At 39.2% G+C, this 23271-nt stretch overlaps 1 protein-coding gene and 2 long non-coding RNA genes across 4 annotated transcripts in view; 2 read left to right on the plus strand and 1 right to left on the minus strand.

Moving 5' to 3' along the window:
- Positions 1–23271, plus strand: part of LOC307016158 (excitatory amino acid transporter 3-like) — a 64477-nt gene that overhangs the window by 22757 nt on the left and 18449 nt on the right. Inside the window, exons 3-5 of the mRNA XM_079645191.1 lie at positions 100–192; positions 2136–2244; positions 5354–5473. Coding sequence (XP_079501317.1) covers positions 100–192; positions 2136–2244; positions 5354–5473 — 322 coding nt within the window. The remainder of the gene's footprint in view (positions 1–99; positions 193–2135; positions 2245–5353; positions 5474–23271) is intronic.
- On the plus strand, positions 3259–3698 carry LOC307017332. Its single transcript, XR_013802128.1, has 3 exons — positions 3259–3300; positions 3386–3448; positions 3533–3698. It is a non-coding gene; the product is annotated as an uncharacterized lncRNA (long non-coding RNA).
- Positions 18855–22806, minus strand: LOC307017331. 2 transcript variants are annotated; one of them, XR_013802126.1, is made up of 5 exons: positions 22639–22806; positions 21369–21437; positions 20697–20805; positions 20527–20598; positions 18855–20172 (listed from the first exon to the last, which is right to left on the minus strand). It is a non-coding gene; the product is annotated as an uncharacterized lncRNA (long non-coding RNA). The 2 variants fall into 2 exon arrangements; XR_013802127.1 differs by lacking the exon at positions 22639–22806 and adding an exon at positions 21540–21660.

Below are 23271 nucleotides of genomic sequence, written 5' to 3' on the forward strand. Positions count from 1 at the left end.
AATTACTGTACCTTTATACACCAAAGTAAATTCCTTGTAACGACTTTGCACTAAACCCGATTTGCATTCTATAATGTTTTAAATGTATTTTTTTCTCAGGAGTGTCTGGCCTGAGTGTTCATGTCTCGAGTCATATCGCTCTGCGTGCGGCCGTGTACTTTGTCGGGACGACTATCATTGCTGTGACCATAGGTAAGAGATTATGAAATTAAATTACATTTTTTAAAGTGCACATTCCTGTAGACCAGGCCTATTCAACTGGCGGCCCGCGGGCCGGATGCGGCCCAGAACCAACTCCCGAGTGGCCCAGCCTCCCGTAGCCAAATTCCTACACTAGTACAGACCATGAACGCAACACTCCGCGTTGCATAGAAACCACCAAACCACAACGCAGCACGTTTTTTGAAAGTGCATCTAGTGGTGCTAGTAACGGTGGTCCTATGATAGCAACTCTAAAACATGTCCCTCTCAACTCCGAAGCGTAAACAGAGACAAAACGGTAATTGATCTTGTGGAGCAGATCCAAGTCAAGCTGGACCTTTTCGCTACCGACTTGAGCACGGGTCGGATGCTGCATTTTCCGACGCTCTCCAAACACATCACATCTCCGGCACAAATCACAGATGTGATGACAGATTTCATTGCGAGGTTGAAAGAGAACTTTGCCGGTCGATTGGATGGACTTGCTCTGCCCACAGACGTGATGATGGGCTTTGCCAGAGACCCCTTCACTGTTGCAATAGAGGAGGACGTATCAACCAGAGCAAAGGAAGTGGTCCCCTGCATCGACAAGGGGAAATATACACTGGAATTTATTGACATGCAGCGCACTAACGGGCCAGCAAAGTTTTGGAGTGATGTCAAAAAACAGCAGTTCCCTAACGTTCAGAAAGTAGCGATCTGTGTGCTCAGTATGTTTGGATCAACATACACATGTGAATCAAGCTTTTCACACATGAACTCAATCAAAAGTAGCACTCGCTGCTCCCTGACTGACAGCACTCTTCACCAATGTCTTAGGATTGCATTGACATCCTATGAGCCAAAAATCACTGCTCTTGTTCAAAACAAAAAATATCCCTTCTCCCATTGAGAAAGTCAGCGATGACAAATCACAAATGAGGTGATAGTAAGCACCTAGTTTACTATAGTAGACGTGTAGTGTAGTGTTCATTCATATAGTTACCCGTATCCCTTGTTATGGGTTTGTGAACTGAAGGGTTTGACAGTTCCTTCTGTATTCATTTAAGTGCACTTTGTAATGTGTCTGGGACAAATGTGACCAAAACGTATGATTTTTTTTTTTGTTATTACTTGAAAAGTGAAAAAATAGTATTGCTATACCTCTTTGTGTTGCATTGGAGCTCTTTAGCTGTTTTTTTTGTATGTGAGGACATTTATTAAGACTGCTATTATTGTATTCAGTAAATGCACTTTGTGATGTGCCTGGTTCAAAAAAAATAACCTGAATATTTGACTTCTAAAGCAAACAAATGTAATGCTACAACTGTGCACTTTTTTTCAGATTCTGTTAAATTAATGCTAATTTGTTGTGTTTTTATGCACTTTTTGACCTACCTTTGTTAGATGAACAATGAATAAAAATTGCATGTTTTTCATCGCAGTAATATGTGCTTTTTACAGGCCGCTGAATGTCTGGCCCAGCTGAATTTTGTAGTTATAAAATCTGGCCCAACTGAATGTGTAGTTGAATAGCCCTGCTGTAGACAGTGATATACATATTGAACAGATATAACTTAAAAACATTTAAATCCTGAAGTCCCTTTTGTGTTTTACTTGTATTTGTGTGATTATACTTTTTTAATTTATTCCTGTTTATTGATAACCACCAGGAAGTAATATTTCGTACATTTTTTGGGTTACATTTTTATTAAAGGAATTACAAATATTTAGACTAAAAAAGGACATTATTGATCCATGGTTGTTTTCGTTTAATATTCATGTTTTATTACTTTTCATGGTATTATTACTAGAAAAGGCTTTCACAGGTCAAAAAATACTCGTAATAATGTACCAGTTGAGTTTTTAATTGATTTGTATACTGTGTCAACAACGTTGTGACTTAAACCTGTTGTTTAAATATCATCATGCCTAAATTAAAACTTGTGCTGCAGGGTTATTCTTGGTGCTGACGGTCCAGCCCGGAGCCGCCTACAGTGTCGAGAAGGAGGAGACAGAGGAGGAAGCTTTCTCCACCATCGACGCCTTGCTGGATCTTGTGAGGTGAGAAAAAAGTGACATTAAATCTGACGTTCTAGCATTTAAAAGTTAATTGAGGTTTTCATGCATCAATTTCATCATGGCAGGGAATAATGTTTGACTATTCTGTGTGTTATCCCTTAAATGGTCTATCACATATCACACATATTTTGGAAAGTCATGCATTGCTATTTTCTATATTACACCCATAATATACATTTATTACACCCATATTACACATGAATACAACCCTATTACACCGTAATTGTACTCATACTACTCCGATATTACACCCATGTAACAGTTACAACATTTTTACACCCTTATTACAACTGCATTGCACCCACAATATATACCAGTGTAACATGGTTATTACACCCACACCATTGCTGGTATTACACTGTAGTTACATGGTTACTACACCAATTTAACACATGGACACAGCCTGTTACTGTAAATGACTCTTTCCCCAAGGAAACAAAAACCATTTAAGGGTTAAATATGGATTGATTCAAGAAAAGCCAGCAGGATGTAGTATACAATGCATTTTAAGTTACAGTTACACCTTTTCCTCTCAACGAGAACACCTGCTTACAGGCTCCGCCCACCAAGAATAACATTGTCGAAAAATGACTGTCATGGTCTTCTTGAATTTTAAGGGTTGTAAGACCTTTTTTAAATAAACATACAGTTTATATTTTTCTCACCATTGTATTCAAAACAAAATTAAATTGTTATTTCAAGTTTGGATTTTTATTTAAGATATATCTGAACACTATATATATATATATATATATATAGAATAGAACAGCCTCGTCTTGTATTTGAAAAAGTATATGCAGTTAAACCACCAAAGAGCTCATAGCTCATAAAATAAGAACAAAACACTGATTTTTTTTATTGAGAAAAAAAAGAAGGAAAAATGTAAGTACATCAAAAGTGCTATCATTATTGACACCATAGGGAGTCCCAAATAATTAATTTATGAGCTGGTTTATAAAGTGTTACAAAACATTGATTATTCCTTTTTATTTCTAGAACCTGTTGCCAAAGAGTATCATCCAGGCTTGCTACGAGCAGGTGTGTTTCTTTTTTCTTTCAGATAAATACGCCATCCATTTCTTGGCTTTCCTGTGAAGTGTAACATTTTCTTTTCTTTTCTCAGTACAAGACCCAGAAAGTGGAGTTTGTAGTTCACACAATGGAGCCGAACTCTAACGTGCAAACGGTATATTGTTTTCCCTCAACACTGTAAAGATTATTTTGGATGATACACACAGTTTATTTTGCTGTTTTACCACGTCTTGTTCAGAACACCACAAGGATCGCTGGAAGGTCAATATGTGGAAGGAGTGAACACGCTGGGCCTGATCACCTGCTCCTTCGTCCTCGGAGTGACCCTGAACAAGATGGGGGAGAAAGGAAAGGTCTTAGTGGAGTTCTTCAACATTCTCCAAGCAACCACCAAATACATTGTCAACATGTCTTGTGGTAAGTGAAGCAGCACACTCCCTAACTAATCCTAACCCTAAAAGCTAAGACTCACATCACTTTACCCGCGTATGTTTGACCGCGGCATCATTTCCCCGCTAAGCTACCATCTTAGCTGCTCAGTCCACACTCACAATAACATCATACAGACAAAAATATAGCAGCAAATTAATTCGCCGTGCCATAGACCGTCTGTAGTTTATAGATTTATAACACAGATTTTTGTCCCAGTTTTTCCCGTCTATCTGCATATTTTGAATGCACCTAGTCCTAAACCCTAAACTCAACAGATTAATATTTATTTATATACCACCCTTTTAGAAATGTTTTGAAAATCAGGCATTATCTTAGATAAGCCTTAGTTTGCATAGATTGCCAGAACAGAAATCAGAATTTTGGATAAAGCCAGTTCAGTAAAAATATTGAATCAAAGGGCTATACACATTATTACACATTAAATCAGAGAACACAGCTGTGAAATAAATAGAAAAATTAAGATATGAATGAAACTGGAAAGGTTGGTGTTTGTTAGTGCATCTGATGAAGAGAGTTTTGGCTTGGAGAATGAGAAAAACAAATATTTTGAGAAAGTGGCATTTAAAGATACAGTATGTATTATAGAATTCCTACATTTTTCAAGACACTACGATTTTTACGCAAATAGACAAAGTTAGTCAAATAAACACCTAAATGTGTATTCTGTGTGTTTTTCTTTCATGTCTCTAAAAGAAATAGCCCAAAATCTCAAAGTTGTTCTTCCCTCTACCTGAATAAAATACACAAGGCACAATGTATTGAAGTATTCCGCTCTTTTAATTGTATTTCTTGTATTTCCTCCAGCTACCTGCCATTTGGAGTGCTCTTTATGATTGCGAGCCATGTTGTCGAGGTTCATGACAACCACCGCCAAACTGGAATGTTCATGGCTATAGTTATTATTGGGTATATATATATATTTTTTTCAATAATCTTTGTAGTCAGTCAACGCATGCAACAGAATAAACAGTGAGGAGTAAATAATGACTGAAAAGCACAGGCAGAAGGATTATGGTTATCTTTGCCTATTCTTCATTCTCATCAATTGAAGTACCCCACTAAATAACATTTGTTTTACTCACAAAATAAGCAATGTGCAAATTATTATAGACAATACATTACAACATAGTCAGTCTATATAAAAAAAAAACAGTTTAGTGCTTTTTGTCTCTTTTTGGCAAACAATTACTATTAAACTAGAGCATCTTTTAACCATGACTTGTGTGGCCAAGGATTTAAGAGGCACTGTATCGTTTTACATGTTATTATCAAGTGTATTTTAATACAATGTTATCAATTGTATTAGTGTTTCATTACCATTTTAACAATATTGTATTTCTTAGCCTGTGTTATCATGTGACTATTCTAAACATGATAATAATATTGTATTTTTTATATGTTATCGTCATGTGTCTTTATCAACATTATATCAATATTGAATTTTTATTGGATGATATGTGTTTTTATTAACATGATATCAATGTTATTATCACGTGTGCTTTCTTAACATGATATCAATCTTTCCTTTTGAAATGTCATGGTTATCGTCGATCCCCGTACATGTAACACTGTGTTTGTGTTCATTGTGCTTTAACTTGTGTTTCAGCCTCGTCCTCCAGGCCTTCATTGTCCTGCCGACGATTTATTCCTGCTGTGAGGCGAACCCCTTTCAGGTCTACCGCGGGGTTTCTACAGCCTTACTGACCGCGTTGCTCATCTCCTCCAGGTAACGCGACATTAATACCTCTGTGATCCTCACCAGTCATTATTTTAGCATTTATTTTCAAAGCTGCAAAAAGAGATTATAATTCCATGCTGTGTGGAATAAGTACTCATTAAAATCAAAAAATACTCCATTACAATAAATAGTCAAAAAATTGAAATGTAAGTAAAAGCACAAAACTATTATCAAGGTAGTTTAAAGGTCTCCTATCATGCAAAATGCACTTTTTTATTATTTTATACATACCATATGTGTCCCCTGTGTGTCAGGGAACTCACAAAGTGTCAAAAACAAAACACTCTCTCTTTCCTCCGTACCCAAATCTCTAAAAACGGGGGTACAGATTTGCTGCCGATATGACGTAATATCTCAATAAAGGTTCATCTTCATCTACATATCGGAAATGTGGCTGACAGAAACAATGCCCGACGTGTTTTGGACATAATATGTCTTTGTTTACATTAGCAAGCATCGCTAACACTCAGAGCTAACCTGTACTGAGAGGAGTATGTGTAAAAAAAGCAGGATATAAAAAGGCAGTGGCGGTTCTAGACCAATTTGACTTGGGGGGCCAGGCTGGGGCCAGTTATTTTCTGAGGGGGGTACAATAAATGCAGGACGAAAAAGGCAAAGACAGTATGAAGTAATTTAGGATAAGAAAACAATGCAATACAGTTATTGGTATTTGTTGAAGTACACATATTTATTTCAGATACAGGTTCGTACGAGTGCTGGAAATCCTTGAAAATGCTTGAAATGTATGAGGTGTTTTTAAGGTTTGAAAAGTTTTTGACTTTTGGGAATGGTGCTTGAATTTGGGATAAAGTGCTTGAAATTGTACATGCTTTACTTTGCATTTAAGATAAAAAAAAAAAAAAAAAAGTCGATCGAGCTTAATGCTTCGCTTTTACATAAAACAGCTCCGCTCTGGCCTTCCCGCGCCATGCGCGTGACCGGCAAGGGTTTTTGTTACGTGTGACCTGGGCATTCTGATGAGAGTGATAGATGACAGTAGTATTCCAGGAGGTTGCAGTTTCAACGAGCGTTGGCTAACAGAAGACAAGCCATGGGTAAGACGAGGATCAAGCCCACGAGTAGCCTCCTGCAAAGTTTGCAAAAAATAACGATGGGAGAGTATGCGCTGACGAGCCACATGAAAGGTACGCCGTAGTAGAGCATTTTAGATTAGGCTAACGTTGCATGTTAAGTTTATTTAAGCTAACGTTAGCAAGCTGAATAGCGAACTCGATGAGGGATAATAATAATTGCACGGTACAATCATTTCAGAGGAGCGCACCTATGTTATGTGCGTTACAGTCGCCATCCTGTGGTGTTCAGAGGATGAAGCACTCACTGTTGTAATTCAACCCAGTCTCACGGCATTTTGTGTTATAGTCACAAAATATAATCTATTGATTCGACACAGAGCGATTTTAAAAGCAATGTATTTCTACTGGTAGTATGTTTCGTGCCTAAACCAAATGTGACTTGCTCTATCGAAATCAGTCACATTGACCCGAAGACACATTTTTGTTTGTATTACTAGTCTGGGGGAAGCTCGCGAGTTTGTGTGTATTGTGTTTGTGTGTATGTACTGGGGAAACACTCACAAGAAACACCGGCTTTTGTTATGCCTGCTGTAACGTTAAATTACTCCATTCTCCGCTTGTAATTATGCTACAAGCTTCAAAGTTGTATTTATCATCTGAATTTGCAGAAACAAGTTTAATATTCTGAAAGCCAATACTTTGTTTATTTTAAAACAAATGAAAACAAACTGTCCCGGACCCTGTCGTGTTATCTATGATTACTATACGCCTTTACTTCATAATTTCAGCGGAGGGAGCGGAAGCGGCGCTGCGGAAGAGCAGGGTGCGAATTGAGAGGTGCCTCTTCTTCCCTTTACAAGCTTCAAAATTGTATTTATCATGAGATTTGGAAAAAACTGTTTCATATTCTGAAAGCCGAGACTTTGTTTATTTAAAAACACCCGAACCCTGAAAAACTAGTTATTTTTAAACAAATCCTCGTTTATTTTTTAAATGAGCCATTGCAAATTTTGACTGATTTCGATAGAGCGGGTCACAAATAATAACAAATTAGAAGGAAAAAAATATATACAGATTTCAGTATTCTGAGCCCCATTTATTTTCCTCACAGACGGCAAAAAAAGCCAGACATTATACAATTTAAAATAAAAACAATAATCGTGGCTTGATATTGAATAAGAACATGTTTTTATGAACCCCACAGCTTCCGGTCTTCCAAGACCCGACCTGATAAAAAGACGCAGGCACGAAACATAAAATATTAGTTACCTTTGTGAGTCTATTTTTATGCAGCTCTGCGTGACTTTGTGGCTACAATTCAGGCTAATACGCTACCAGAGGTGGAATAAGTACTCAGATATTGTACTTGAGTAAAAGTAGAAGTACTGTGGGGATTGCCCACAGTATTGAGTATGTAAGTCGCTTTGGATAAAAGCATCTAACAAGTAACATGTAATGTAATGTAATGTACTCAGATATTGTAGTGAAAGTAGAAGTACTCAGATGTTTTACTTGAGTAAAAGTGGAAGTTCATTTCATTTTATTTCATTTCAAACCTTTATTTATCCAGATTGGTCTCATTGAGATCATAGATCTCTTTTTCAAGTTAGACCTGCAGCAATTAGGTTCCACATGAAACATAAAACAACATAAAACAATAGAGGATATCATACAACATATTTATAAGCTACATTTACATATTCAACATTTACAAATACCCATAGTTTCAAAGAGCATTTCACTTAGACTTGCTTTAAAAACAGTCAGAGGAATAAAATTGCTCAGTTTCATAAAGTTTCATTTTAGCTGTTGACTGTTCCAAGCAAGTAGAGCTGCGCACATAAAAGCTGTCTTACCAAAGACAGTCCTTGCTCTTGGCACATCTAACAATACTACATCATGCGATCTCAGACAACAGCTGCTTTCAACTCTCTGTGTTATCAGAGAGCAAATATAATACGGGAGTTTACCCAACATGGCTTTATAAATAAACGTGTACCAATGACTGAGCCTCCGTACATAAGTGATGGCAAACCTGCCTTGGTATACAGTGTACAGTGATGCGTAAGTGCTTTACAATTTGTGACAAATCTCAGTGCGCTGTGATAGGCGGCATCTAACTTGTTCAGGCAATGGGCAGGTGCATTCATATAGACCAGATCACCATAGTCCAGCACAGGTAAAAAGGTCACAGTGAATAGCCTTTTCCTGGCTTCAAGCGAGAAACAGGACTTGTTTCTAAAAAAGAAACCTCGTCTAACCCATAGGCGGATTTTGCGGGGGGGCAGGGGGGGCATTGCCCCCCCTGGTGGCTGAAATATGTTATATCATTACTAAATCTAAAACTGTTCCAATACAAATATTTTGTATATATAAATATTTTAATAGATGTAATAAAATGATTGTTACAATACAAATCTGAATAATATCATGTTTTGTTTGAAATAATTTCATTTTTGAGCAGTCGCATGTTGTGACCATAGACTGTATATATAAAGGGTTGTGACGTGTGTGTGTGTGTGTGTGACGTGTGAAGTTAAGGACAAAAGTTCCCTCGCTTTTTTTTGTATCCAAGTGATTCAGCTATTGAATTAGCAGTAATGGATATTCGGCGATTTTTAAAACGTCCAATTTCGTCTTCAGCTTCAACAACAGAAGAGCCACCGACTGAGCCTAACTTTACCAACCAGCAGCCGTCACAATGTCAAGTGGCAGACACGCAAACGAGCAGCTCTGGATTAGCTAACGTTAGCCCCACAGCGGAGAGCTCTGGATTAGCAGGACCAGCTAACATTAACCCCACAGCAGGGAGACCACCGGCACCGGGGCCGTCAGTGGGTCATGATGATCTTGGGGAAAAGCACAGCTGTCCCAAGCAGCCTACTTTATCCGATTTCCCCTCAAAAATGTTTGGGAAAACGAAACGATCATTTTCCACGTACTATTACAAGAACTATCCCTGGCTGGAATATTCAGTACGAATTGATGCCGTCTTCTGTTTTTCATGCCGCCACTTCCAGACTGACAGCGGTGTGGAGGATTCCTTTAGAAAGGGCCTGAGTGACTGGAAAAAACTAAGCAGCAAACTGGAGAAACATGCACAATCCCAGGCCCATCTGAACTGCATGGTTAAATGGGATAACTATAAAGTGACTGCATCTTCTGGATCTATTGCAGCGAAACTTTCCCGAAGCCACAAAGATTCTGTTGAGAAGAACAGATCTTATTTGTGCAAAATTGTTGATATTGTGAGGCTGTTGTCCAAACTCGGATTGCCTTTTCGTGGGCATCGGGAGGGAAGCGAGTCAGAGTCGCGTGGAAATTTTCTTGAGGTTTGTGGATTTTTCTCCAAGTATGATTCTGCTTTTAAAAACATGCAGTCCAACTATTTCAATGCTACTAGCCCGGATTTCCAGAACGAAGTCATTGACATATGCGCTAACTTAGTTCGTGCAGAAATTGAAGAGAAAGTGCAGGATACTGGATTTTTTTCTATAATTGCAGATGAGGCCAGGTCTTGCAAAACGGAACAATTATCAGTATGTATCAGATATGCAGAGCAGCTTGAAATCAAGGAGCGTTTTTTGTGTTTTATTGATTGCTCAGCATCTCGCAACGCGGCTGGGATTGTGGAAGCAATAAACAAAGGACTTGAGATGTGTGGACTGAAACATATCCCAGTTGTTGCCCAGAGTTACGATGGTGCCTCCGTCATGTCTGGTCACGTTTCTGGTGTGCAGCAGCGCATCAAAGAGACCCACCCATACGCAGTGTACGTGCACTGCATGGCAAACAAACTAAATCTGGTGCTTATGGAGTGTTGTGCTGTCAACCGCAGCGTGAAAACATTCCTGAACGTCATTGACAAACTCTACTCTGTATTTGCAGAGCCGTCAAACCATCATCGATTAATTGAAATGCAGAAATCACTGAATCTGAAACAAACTGAAATAATACAGCCAAGTGAGACAAGATGGGCGTACAAGTGGCGATCTGTGAATTCCGTTAAAACTCACTACTCTGCAATTATAGGGTGCCTGAGAGAAATGATTGACGAGGGAGACAAGTGGTCTGTGGAGGCCAGTGGCCTTTATGCCCACATGAGCAGAATGTCTTTCATTACATGTGTTATTGTATTGGAAGACATACTGCGTGTGATTCATGTTACGCACAAGGCCCTACAGTCCTCCAGCTGCACACTCTCCGAAGCTGCAGCGCTTACCGACAACCTGAAGGCGCACTTCAAATCTCAGAGACAAGCAGATACGTGGAGCAATATTTGGGGATCAGTGAAACAGTTCTGCCGGGACAACAACGTGCCAGTACCTGGGGATGCAGATGTTGAGTGTCAGACTCCGGGTCCCCTTGCACCCAAAAGAAAACGGGTTACAAAACCCCCGACCTCCCTCGACAGTTTCCTGGTTACAACTACTTTGGGCCAAAGAGAAACTGATGAAAGTGGCGCACAAATGTCACAGAGTGATACAGCTGGATATCAGCAGCACCTCTATCTCCCTGTGCTGGACACCCTCATCAACGAACTAGACAGACGATTCACGGGAGAGTCCATAGAGCTGGCACGAGCATGTGGAGCAGTGTTTAAATGTCAGAAAAAAGGAATTGAACCTCTCGTACAAAAATACGCACAGCTGCTCAAAATTCACCCTCTCCTTCTTGGAGCAGAGATGGACCTTGTTAAAGCCTCTGCTGTCGCACCTGTTGCACTTGAGCATCTCCGAAAGACTGTTAAAAAGGAGAGCTATCCAAATCTATACAAGATGCTCCAGTTGGCACCGACTCTGCCTATCGGATCTGCCACCTCTGAGAGAAGTTTTTCTGCAATGAGGAGAATTCGGAACTGGCTGCGGTCAACGATGGGAGGAACAAGATTTTCCTCACTTGCGGTTCTTCACATTGAGGACGACATAACCGCACAGCTGTCACCTGAGGGGATAGTGGACGTATATGCGGAACGTAAAAAACGGCGTCTACTTCTGAACTAAGGTAGGACACCAAGGGATATAGTAGTTATCAAATAAGTATAAGATATGCACAGTTTTGATACGTTTTTTACAGTTATGTAATGCACTGTTGTTGGGGGGAGTGACCGCCCCTTCCATATGAGTGTGTGTGTACGGCGGGCATGAGGCGTGCATGACGGGACGAGTTGTGTTCGTATGTGGAAAAGTCATACTCAGTGCGGTGAGCACGAAAAAGTTGGGACTGTGTACTGAGTGACGTCAGTAAAAAAGGTTTGCCCCCCCAAGCGCAAATGTCAAACTCCGCCTATGGTCTAACCCTCAGCTTTTTAAGCAGGTTATTGACCTGAAGTTTAAAAGTGAGACAATCATCAAGCCAGATACCTCTATTTATAAAAGGCAACCACTTCAAGTATTATTCCTTGCGCAATTACAATATGCAAAACAGGCTCTGGTATCTTTTTAGCTTTTGAAAAGAGCATTACCTTTTAAAAGAAGCTTTAGTTCAGAGAGCTAAGTCTGAATAATGTTAAAAACAGTCTGCAATTTAACACCTGCCTCCTTAATGGAGGGACCTGAACAGTATATCACGGTATCATCCGCATAAAAATGTAAAGTAGCTTCATCGACATTTTCACCTAAACTGTTGATATATATGGAGAATAAAAGTGGACCTAAAACAGAGCCTTGGGGAACACCATTAGCAATGTTCAACCACTCAGAAGTGAGCCCATCAAAGTGAACACATTGGGACCTTTCAGAGAGGTAGTTCACAAACCACCCCACTGCATGGCTGGATATGCCAATACTGCTTTAAGATGCGATGATCGAGGGTGTCAAACTCTTTAACTAGAAGTAGAAGTACTCAGATGTTGTACTTGAGTAAAAGTAGAAGTACTCAGATCTTGTACTTGAGTATGAGTAGAAGTACCAGAGTGTAGGAATACTCTGTTACAGTAAGAATCCTGAATTCAAAATGTTCCTCAAGTAAAAGTAGAAAAGTGTTATCATCAAAACATAGTTAAAGTAGCGACAGTAAAAGTAGTGATTGTGCAGATTGGTCCATTTCAGAATAATATATATGATATGTTTTATAATGATTGATCATTAAAGTGTTCTCAAAGCTGGTAAAGGTGCAGCTAGTTTGATTGACTTTGTATACTGCAGGGTAGCTTGTGAATTTACTCCAGGTGGAACTAAAGTCTGATTTAACTTTATTATATTTCACATCATTCATCCACATCTGTAAAGTAACTAAAGGTATTAAATACATGTAGTGGAGTAAAAGTACACCATTTAACTCTGACTTATGTTTACTGCCAACCTAAAAGTACCTCAAAAATAGTAATCAATAATGTATTGAAAAGTTATTTGATTATTTTATATTGACTCAGCCAGGTTATATGGGAGGCCCAGTCTACGTACAAATGGGTCACTCATTTTGAAATATTAAACTTAGTTTTCTTTTCTTTAATTGTTCATCCTCATGTAGAATGCTTTTATGAAACACACATTTGGTTGTTTATAGCATAAAGAACATCTGATTTAATGTGAGGTAGCGAAATAATAATTTGAGTATAAGTATGTGCATACAAATATGTCATTTACAACAGCTGTAAGATGCTTGAAAAGCTTGAAAATGCACCTTGAAAATGTTTGAAAAGTGCTTGAATTTGACTTTGGAAAAGGTGTAAGAAGAAGCCTGCATTCAATTACTCAAAATAAAACGCATTACTTTTAGCTTCAAGTTATAGTAAATATTTTGCACTAACACCATATCCAGTGGCGTTTTTATATGTACAAAAGTGGTCGGGCACAAAAAACGTAGATGTCTATATATAAGCTTCTGCAGTGAGGTTCATGAGGCACTGACTCTTCAGGTTTACAAATATTATATTTTGAGCTAAATCAAAATATAATATTATTTTCAAAAGCTTTTTTTGTCTGATGCTTCGATTAATTTTAAACAGACAGTTCAACAAAAGGATACCCAAAAAATATAATTTCATCATTTAAATATTGAATTGTTCTCTCTTAGTAAGATCCCATTTTCAATGAAATTGCGGTCTTACCTTGACTTGAAGATGAAGTCCATTTTTCTATCCTTCTGGACAAAAATCTTTATTACTTTTTTGTAAAAGTCCTCCTTATATTCCTGTAGTTTCAAAAGTCTATCATAAATCTAATCGATAGATTTTTTTATTAGAAAATTATAAAAGTAGATATTATCCGGCTGAACAGGTACGTTTCCCAGAGATCTTATTTTGAGCTATTTTCTAAAATCCTATGGAGAAATCTCATTGCTATTTGTGGAGGGAACCCATGCGCAGCTTACTTCCTGGTTTTAGGACGCGTCTCTCTCCTCCTCTTCACACACCACACTTTTCGCGGCACACTTACTTGCCAATCAGCTCTGAATTATGTGAGATGACGTATGGTGGGGATGGCAGCCCAGTGCCCCTGTGGTCATTATTTTTTTGCCACACACATTCAATTCTTTCACACACAGTGACGTCACGAGCTACCCACAATGCAACGCGCGAAATACGCCATTTTCCTGGAGGTGCAAATATCCTGGAGGTACAAATATAAACAGCTAGCTAACGTAGCCAGGCAGAGCGCACTAGGTTTTTTTCTGAATTAACGACTAAAGAAATCGCTGCATGTCTTCGGATTACATCTCTGGACTTGAGGGTTGTGCTCTAGGTCGTTACCAGCGTAAACTAGAGCTGTGTGGGTTGTCGGATTGCCCTTACAGACTGCCTGCAGATGTATGGAAAAACGACCCTCGAAAGTGGCCTTTGGTCGATTTTGGCAGCATCAACGTCTATCTTCTGGAAACACCAGGTGAATACCCCACTTGTCACAATAATATTATCATGCCATTGCATATATGTGGTATTTTAGAGTTGGCTAGATATTGAGATATTGAAGCTTAGCAACACCTAGACCAGGGCTATTCAACTACACATTCAGTTGGGCCAGATTTTATAACTACAAAATTCAGCTGGGCCAGACATTCAGCGGCCTGTAAAAAGCGGGTAGTGACACATTTTAAACCAACAAATATTACTGCGATGAAAAACATGCAATTTTTATTCATTGTTCATCTAATAAAAGGTACGTCAAAAAGTGCATAAAAAAACAACAAATTAGCATTAATTTAACAGAATCTGAAAAGAAAGTGCACAGTTGTAGCATTACATTTGTTTGCTTTCAAAGTCAAATATTCAGGTTATTTTTTTTGAAACAGGCACATCACAAAGTGCATTTACTGAATACAATAATAGCAGTCTTAATAAATGTCCTCACATACAAAGAAAACAGCTAAAGAGCTCCAATGCAACACAAAGAGGTAGTACTGTAGCAATACTATTTTTTCACTTTTCAAGTAATAACAAAATAAATCATACGTTTTGGTCACATTTGACCCAGACACATTACAAAGTGCACTTAAATGAATACAGAAAGAACTGTCAAACCTTCAGTGCACAAATCCATAACAAGGGATACGGGTAACTATATGAATGAATACTACACTACACGTCTACTATAGTAAACTAGGTGCTTACTATCACCTCATTTGTGATTTGTCATCGCTGACTTTCTCAATGGGAGAAGGGAAATTTTTTGTTTTGAACAAGAGCAGTGATTTGTGGCTCATAGGATGTCAATGCAATCCTAAGACATTGGGGAAGAGTGCTGTCAGTCAAGGAGCAGTGAGTGCTACTTTTGATTGAGTTCATGTGTGAAAAGCTTGATTCACATGTGTATGTTGATCCAAACATACTGAGCACACAGATCGCTACTTTCTGAACGTTAGGGAACTGCTGTTTTTTGACATCACTCCAAAACTTCGCTGGTCCGTTAGTGCGCTGCATGTCAATAAGTTCCAGTGTATATTTCCCCTTGTCGATGCAGGGGACCACTTCCTTTGCTCTGGTTGATACGTCCCCCTCTATTGCAACAGTGAAGGGGTCTCTGGCAAAGCCCATCACCTCTGTGGGCAGAGCAAGTCCATCCAATCGACCGGCAAAGTTCTCTTTCAACCTCGCAATGAATAGACCCTCCAGAAAAACGCGATTCTGCGATCGCAGAATTTCCCGCATAATCAGCAAAATGCCGCAGATTTTTAAAAGTCCGCATATTTATCAAAAGGCCGCATAATCCCCGCATTTTTCCACACAAAGTTGAGAAAAAAAAGAAAAAAGTTAACTCGTCTTGACGAGTAATGATGATGACGCAACGTCATCAGCCCGCGCATCACAGAAGGCAAACACCGTCGTGTGAAGGTGTGGAATTCACACACCAAGATGAACAAATCGAATCCATCACATTTACCCACGAACATTTCAGCTAAAGACCGGGCAAAGCAGTACCCCAATGTCTTGCACGAAAGTGGGGGGAAACTGTTCTGTACCCCGTGCAACTGTGTGTTGGAGCATAAAAGGAAATCGACTGTGAATACCCACTTCGATTCGCTCAAACATTCAAAAATGGTTTCTGCTGCGGACAAGAAAGCCAAACAACTCACGCTCACAGAGGCTTCAACCTCCAAAACCCTTTCGAGGGTTGCAAGAAACGAGGTGAGTAGCCTACAATATTGAAGCTGGTCAGATAACGAACGAGTAAATGAAAACAGAATGAGGAGGGTGTGTGTGTGTGTGTGTGTGTGTGTGTGTGTGTGTGTGTGTGTGTGTGTGTGTGTGTGTGTGTGTGTGTGTGTGTGTGTGTGTGTGTGTGTGTGTGTGTGTGTGTGTGTGTGTGTGTCTTTCTGTGATGTAGCTTGCTTCTAGTATGCTTGTTTATCATAGCAACTCTTTAAAAGTGCTCCCTTTCATTCAGTAGTAGCCTAGTAACAGGGTGCGGGAGAATAATCACCTTTTTTCCGCTTCCCGCATATTTCACAACTGTTCGCATATTTCCCAACTTTCCGCATATTTCGCAACTTTCCGCATATTACGCAACTTCCCGCAATTTTCCCGCATAAAATCACATAAAAACTCCGCATTTTTATCGCATAATCAAGGATTTTAGCCCGCATAATCAATGATTTTAGCCCGCATAATTAAGGATTTTGGCCCGCGTTTTTCTGGAGGGTCTAAATGAAATCTGTCATCACATCCGTGATTTGTGCCGGAGATGTGATGTGTTTAGGGAGCGTCGGAAAATGCAGCATCCGACCCGTGCTCAAGTCGGTCGCGAAAAGGTCCAGCTTGACTTGGATCTGCTCCACAAGATCAATGACCGTTTTGTCTCTGTTTACGCTTCAGAGTTGAGAGAGACATGTTCTAGAGTTGCTATCATAGGACCACCGTTACTAGCACCACTAGATGCACTTTCAAAAAACGTGCTGCGTTGTGGTTTGGTGGTTTCTATGCAACGCGGAGTGTTGCGTTCATGGTCTGTACTAGTGTAGGAATTTGGCTACGGGAGGCTGGGCCACTCGGGAGTTGGTTCTGGGCCGCATCTGGCCCGCGGGCCGCCAGTTGAATAGGCCTGACCTAGACTGTTACAGGATTTTTATTTTGGAAAGTATTTTTTTTTATTACTTCTCACGTTTTTTATTATATTTTATTATATCATAACTTAGTACTTTTTTCTTAACATAGGTAACATTAAGCTGTCTGTGGCTCTTTCCTGCTGTAACGATGCAAATTTCCCATGTGGGACTAATGAAGGTATTCTGATGGCTAAACCCTCGGCCTGCTTGCACCTCGCGTAAATTGGCGGATACCGGAAGTACGGTGTCGCCCTCGGCCCAATGCCCGTATGTGTGTGTGAAAGAATAGGACAATACTCTGAGCATGCACAGTGTAGTTTTTACAGTCACCGTTCACTTAGATAGGGAGAGGGAGGGGCATGATCGGGTTTTGTCCCTACATGGCTCTAAACAGCTCAATAGGCACACACTGTAGACACTAATTAGAAGAACACAGACTAAAACAGCAATGTACAGATGAATCAGATGATTAAACATGATCTTAAAATATATTTTATATATTTTTTAATGTATTTTTTGCATTTTTTTGTAATCATTATTTGTAATACTTTCTGCTGACACTAGGTGGGGCTGTACCCCATCTAGGGGGCTGTACCTGCCCCTAATGACCAGTCGCCACTGACCATATCATATTTATATATATATATATATATATATATATTAATAAATGTTCTCGAGTGAGGGAACAATGGAGCATGAGATGGGCCGGAGAATCGGACCAGCGGGAGCGTTACTGCAGTCGCTTTACCGCACCGTTGTGACGAAAAGGGAGCTGAGCCAGAAGGCAAAGCTCTCTGTCTACCGGGCCATTTTCGTTCCTACCCTCACCTATGGTCATGAAGGATGGGTCATGACCGAAAGAACGAGATCGCGGATACAAGCGGCCGAGATGAGTTTTCTCCGCAGGGTGGCTGGTGTCTCCCTTAGGGATAAGGTGAGAAGTTCGGTCATCCGGGAGGGACTCGGAGTTGAACCGCTCCTCCTTCGCGTCGAAAGGAGCCAGTTGAGGTGGTTCGGGCACCTAGTTAGGATGCCACTTTGGCGCCTCCCTAGGGAGGTGTTCCAGGCACATCCAGCTGGGAAGAGACCAAGGGGTAGACCTAGGACCAGGTGGAGGGATTATATCTCTTCGCTGGCCTGGGTGCGCCTTGGGATCCCCCAGTCAGAGCTGGTTGATGTGGCCAGGGAAAATAAAGTTTGGGGCTCTCTGCTGGAATTTCTATCCCCGCGAACCGACCACGGATAAGCGGGAGAAGATGAATGGATGGATAAATAAAGTCAATGAACAGTTAAATCTCTACTGTACGGGTGTCCGCCTATTCCGTCACCCAATAAATTGTTTAATCATAAACTTTTCATTTTTAGGGGGGCCACAAGGGGGTTCAAAGTCAGTGTTACATACATAAAAAAACATTTTAATGGCCAAACTATTCTACAATTTAGGATTTTCCAGAGAGGGTTATTTGTGAATATACGACCCTCCGGAGCGTTTGCAATTGCCGCAAATTGTTGTTTCTTTCATGACCACTAGAGGTGCTAAACTTTAAAAATGTGACTATAGTTCGTAATAAGTTGCAGAACAATCAACCTATTTGGTCGTATGAGTTGGAGGACTTGTTGATTGTAACACATAATCACTGATGTTGCGCTGTAACGGTGGTGGACTCATTAGAACAGAGTGGGCGTGCTGACAAATCAGAGCACATTGGGCTCACACACTGAAAAAAAAAAGGCTGTTGGACTCCCATGATTTTATTATGGACATCGGTTGCACATATTAAAAACATGTGTACTCAAAACTATTCCATTATGTTAAAGACACACAACTATGTTATGTCAAAGAAACATGAAATTGTTATGTTCATTTGAATATTTCCTTTAATATTAGGTATATTCAACATGACTTTTTATGTTCATTTTAGGCTTTTAATATGCTCAGTATATTTCATTTGTACCTGTTAAAGCCACATTAATGTTTTGTTTAAATTACATGCTATAGTTTTCTGTTTAATCTACCTAGTGCTCAAGGTACACAAGATTATTTATTTCATGTGAATAGAGGCATGTCGTACATTCTTCAACAGGATCCATCCTAATCTCTTATATCTACAGCATTTATCATAACATTTAAAAACAAATAGTCAATAAAGACAAACACATTTCTTTGAACAACATTCATGTATTTTTCTCCAAAAAAAAAACAATATTAACAACCACCAACCATCCAGATGAGCTTTTGGTTTTTCCATCATGCAGCCCCAGGAGAATGAACAAATACATTGAAAATAAAGAAATAGAATAAATAGAAAATGTTTGTGATGTATGTACATATACATTATTGTGTTAGAACACAGCAAGGAAGCTTAAAGGAAACTATTCTCCCGACCAAAATAAAGGTTTATTGTGCCAAATGGCAAAGAAAGGCTTATTTTTGTGACTCATTCATATTAAACAATTAACAGAAAATGTCAACGCCTAGCCGAAAAAAGGAAATGTTCTTGCAAATCCATTATTTAAATAGTAACCTGCTAATATGAAAGGGCACTTTAATGCAAAAAAGCAATGGCATTGTTTTGGAAAAATACATGAAAGTATAATAATAGCCTGGTTTCTCACCAGATATGCATTAAAGAAAGTATTACAAATAAAAACAAGAACTGACATTTTGAAGTAACGCAATTAATACATTCTGAAACACATGACAAGTGGTACATTCTGAAAACACATGACCCCAGGAAAAGCACACATTTCTGAAACATGCAAATCAAGCAAAAAGCATGAGCAAAGGAAGTGCAAGACAGTTGTATCGATGAAAGTCCAGTATGAATGCTGTAAAAGTGCACAATGGTCCATGGCAACAGCTCACTCAAATAGTTTGTTTTTAAACATTTAAGCATGTTGCCGTCTAGCTCCATTAACATTTGCTGGAGCACTTTGAATGTGCACTTCAGTTTAGGGGGGTAGTTCAGGTTCATTGCATACATTAGTCCAAACAGCATGGTAGCAGTTAATGCAATTTTGTCCACATCAGTTAGTACCTGTTGGCCTTCCAGGACAATCCGTCCTCTGGTCTCATCTGTCCTCTGGTCTCATGGTGGAATTGTGTTTGACAACATAAAGTCCCACTGTAATCCCCTGAATGGACCGCAGAATGACGTCTTCATCTTCTGCCTGCAGAGTGCACAGTCACAAAAGGAACAGAGTGAGATCTAACAAATCCATACATATATATATACCCATTACTAAATCCCTGTGTTTAACAAGTACATTTTGTCAGATTTCTGTACTTTTAAGCCTCCTTGTTATCTGATATACTCCTGTCTGACCTGATAAAAAATGTTTCATTCCCTGCATCCGTTTTAAATTAAAAGCCCTCTAGCTTTTCAGTGTAGTCCGGCTATTAAACAAAAAACAGGGATGTTCACATACTTTAGGGTTTAGGCTATATACTATGTGGTGTTTCAATAAATACATATTTTAAAGCCCAACAAAAAAATGAAAAGGTCAAATATTACTTCCACTGACCACAACGCTCTCATTGAGGTGCACACACAGCCCCTTGAGAAGACAATCCCGGCCTAAATCGACATCATCAACCTAAGTGAAGGGGAATAAGAAAATAAAGAATCTGTTTTGCTCAATGAAATGTGTACACTATTGACTCAATGTATAATTTCCTTAAAATGAATTCTTACTTGAATCATGTTTGACATAATACAGTTCAGACGCTGGCCTATCTGTCCTCCTCTCTTCTCAAAAACATTCAGAAGTTTGTCAGATAGCACATCCAGCTGAGAGAGAAATCTTGATTGGAGGGGCAGGGTTGTTACATGCTTAAACTCCGCATTTATCAAAGAAAACAAAAATATCACAGTCACAAAAATCATGAAATCATTTCATTTTCTGATGATGTTATGATTGTAGTTGTGTGCTAAATGTATACAAAATCACATACCAGGCATATCTTGCCTCAAAACGATTCAGAGAAACTAGTCCATGCATTTGTTACTTCAAGGCTAGCTTATTGTAAGTCTTTATTATCAGGGTGTACCAAAAACTCAGTTAAGTTGCTTCGGCTGATTCAAAATGTATTGACCAGAGCACGGTAAAGGGACCACATTACTCCTGTTTTGGCTCCATAGTGAGAATAACTTTTTATATCAAGTACGAACAATCAGGTTAGACTACATTACATTTCATTTAGTTTACGTTTTTTTTCAAAGCGACTTAAAATAAGTATTACTGTAATGTAAGACTACATATAAGAAACACCCTTATAGCCACTTCAACAAAAAAAACATTATCACTTTTGTGAAGGAGGCTTTATCATTAGTCATGTAAATCAAACAAAACATTTGAATACTCACCATTTACTACAGAGCCTTTGGAACAATGTTCAAAGCAAGGCTGAGGTCAATCTTCTCCACACCAATTACCTTTCACAGAAAAACATATTTGAAATTATTTCATTATTCACACACAAATAAAACAAAAATGTTCTGCTCCTTAAAGGCGACATTTACCATTTAATTATTTACCTTTAGGTTAATATGAACCGACTTCGGCCGAGATGGGCGCCTCCAGTGTAAAAAGCTACAGTAGATACTAATGCAATGAGTACAACTTTGTACGGAGCCATACACATCAGCGTTGCAAGCTCATTTCCATTTGGTTTCAATGGAGACGTGCACTGCAGCAGCGCGCACCGCTCGTCATGTGACGAGGAACAACCAATCACAACCGAGAAACATCTCAACTTCCGTAAACACAAGTGTACGGCAAATATGGGAGATAAGTTAATTTCACAGCGGGTGGATCGTAACCCTTACTTGATCTGTCCGGCATGTCCCCCATATTTATGGTATGTGCACCGCTGCTAAAATGTAACACAATCATTAATATCCTCCACTTTCCAGTATCAAGTGTCGCTTTCCGGGACACACCCCCACACACAATATTGTGTCTCTGTTTTGATCTGTGTGTATCTACGGTATTTACATGAACACAGAGTGGATCAAAGCAGAGACATAAACACCGTCTTTTAGGGAAACCACTGCGGTCCCACATACAATATTGTATCTTTAACAATCAACACCTTAAATGAGTAAAGATGGTTGCTTAACGTAAGGTAGGCCTACAATCTGCATCAGCGCCCTTAAAAGTCGGCACAAGAGTAAACATGCAGAGCCGGACCGACACAGTAAAGTTCTACACCGCCTGACAGCAGACATGAAACAATAATTTAAAACAAGAAGTAGCCTATAGACGTGCAAACATGCTGCAAGCTTATCCATCGGCTATGACTCCCCCCTCCCCACTGAGCTCAGTTTAATGTGCATAACTTTGGGCAAGGTTCATAGTTTTAAATATTGTAAATCAAGCAACTGCCGGACTTACGCTCTACAAATACTCACAGTATAAAAACACGCTAAACACAAGTCAATCAATATAAACTCACCTTATGATTTTCATGGCTTTATCCTAGCTAACACCAGTGAATGACAATGTTTACAAATTGACAGCTGTATTTATGTTGCTCGTTGTAACGGCAAATGTGAACTCTGCTTTTTGCAAACAATGCGTCTTGTGATAACCTGTAACTATGACGAACATTTGATGAAATTAAATAACTTTTACCTTGTAGAGATTTTCTCGGGACAGAACCAGCTTACTCCTCCGATGCGGGGAGAAAATATGGTAGAACCCCTCCTTTGTTTAAAAAAGAAAAAGCTTCACATTTTTAAAAATAAATATATTTTGCGAATTTTTTCTGCTTTACATCTTGTCCATTAAAATGTTATATTGTTCAGGTTCAATTACGAAACTATTAAAGTACGGGTTTGAGTCCGACCATAATAATTTGTGAATAAAATATTTGTAAATAATAATTAGAAGCTGAGTAATCGGCTGCAGAGCAAGCTGCTGACGTATGCGCTCAGTGGGCGGAGTTACAGAGATAAACATAACTTTTTTCTTATTTCTTAACATGATTGAGACTTATAGAACGTACATCCCTCAAGATTAAAATAGTTCTACATGATTGATTCATGTTTCGACGAGAAACATGAATAAATTATGTCTCATATATTAACTGCATATTTGCAAATTGAACAACCCCACTTTCCACTTTTTTTCTGTGTAGGGAAGGGGGGCAGGAGCTCCAACAAGCCGTTTAGGACAGAGAGTGAATACACATAGATGCTGTATGAGAAACCAATGTGATTTTGGAACATTGAACAATGTAAATACATTCTAGTAGACCTCAACAAT

This window comes from Notothenia rossii (assembly GCF_949606895.1).
Source record: "Notothenia rossii genome assembly, chromosome: 8".
NCBI lineage: Eukaryota > Metazoa > Chordata > Actinopteri > Perciformes > Nototheniidae > Notothenia > Notothenia rossii.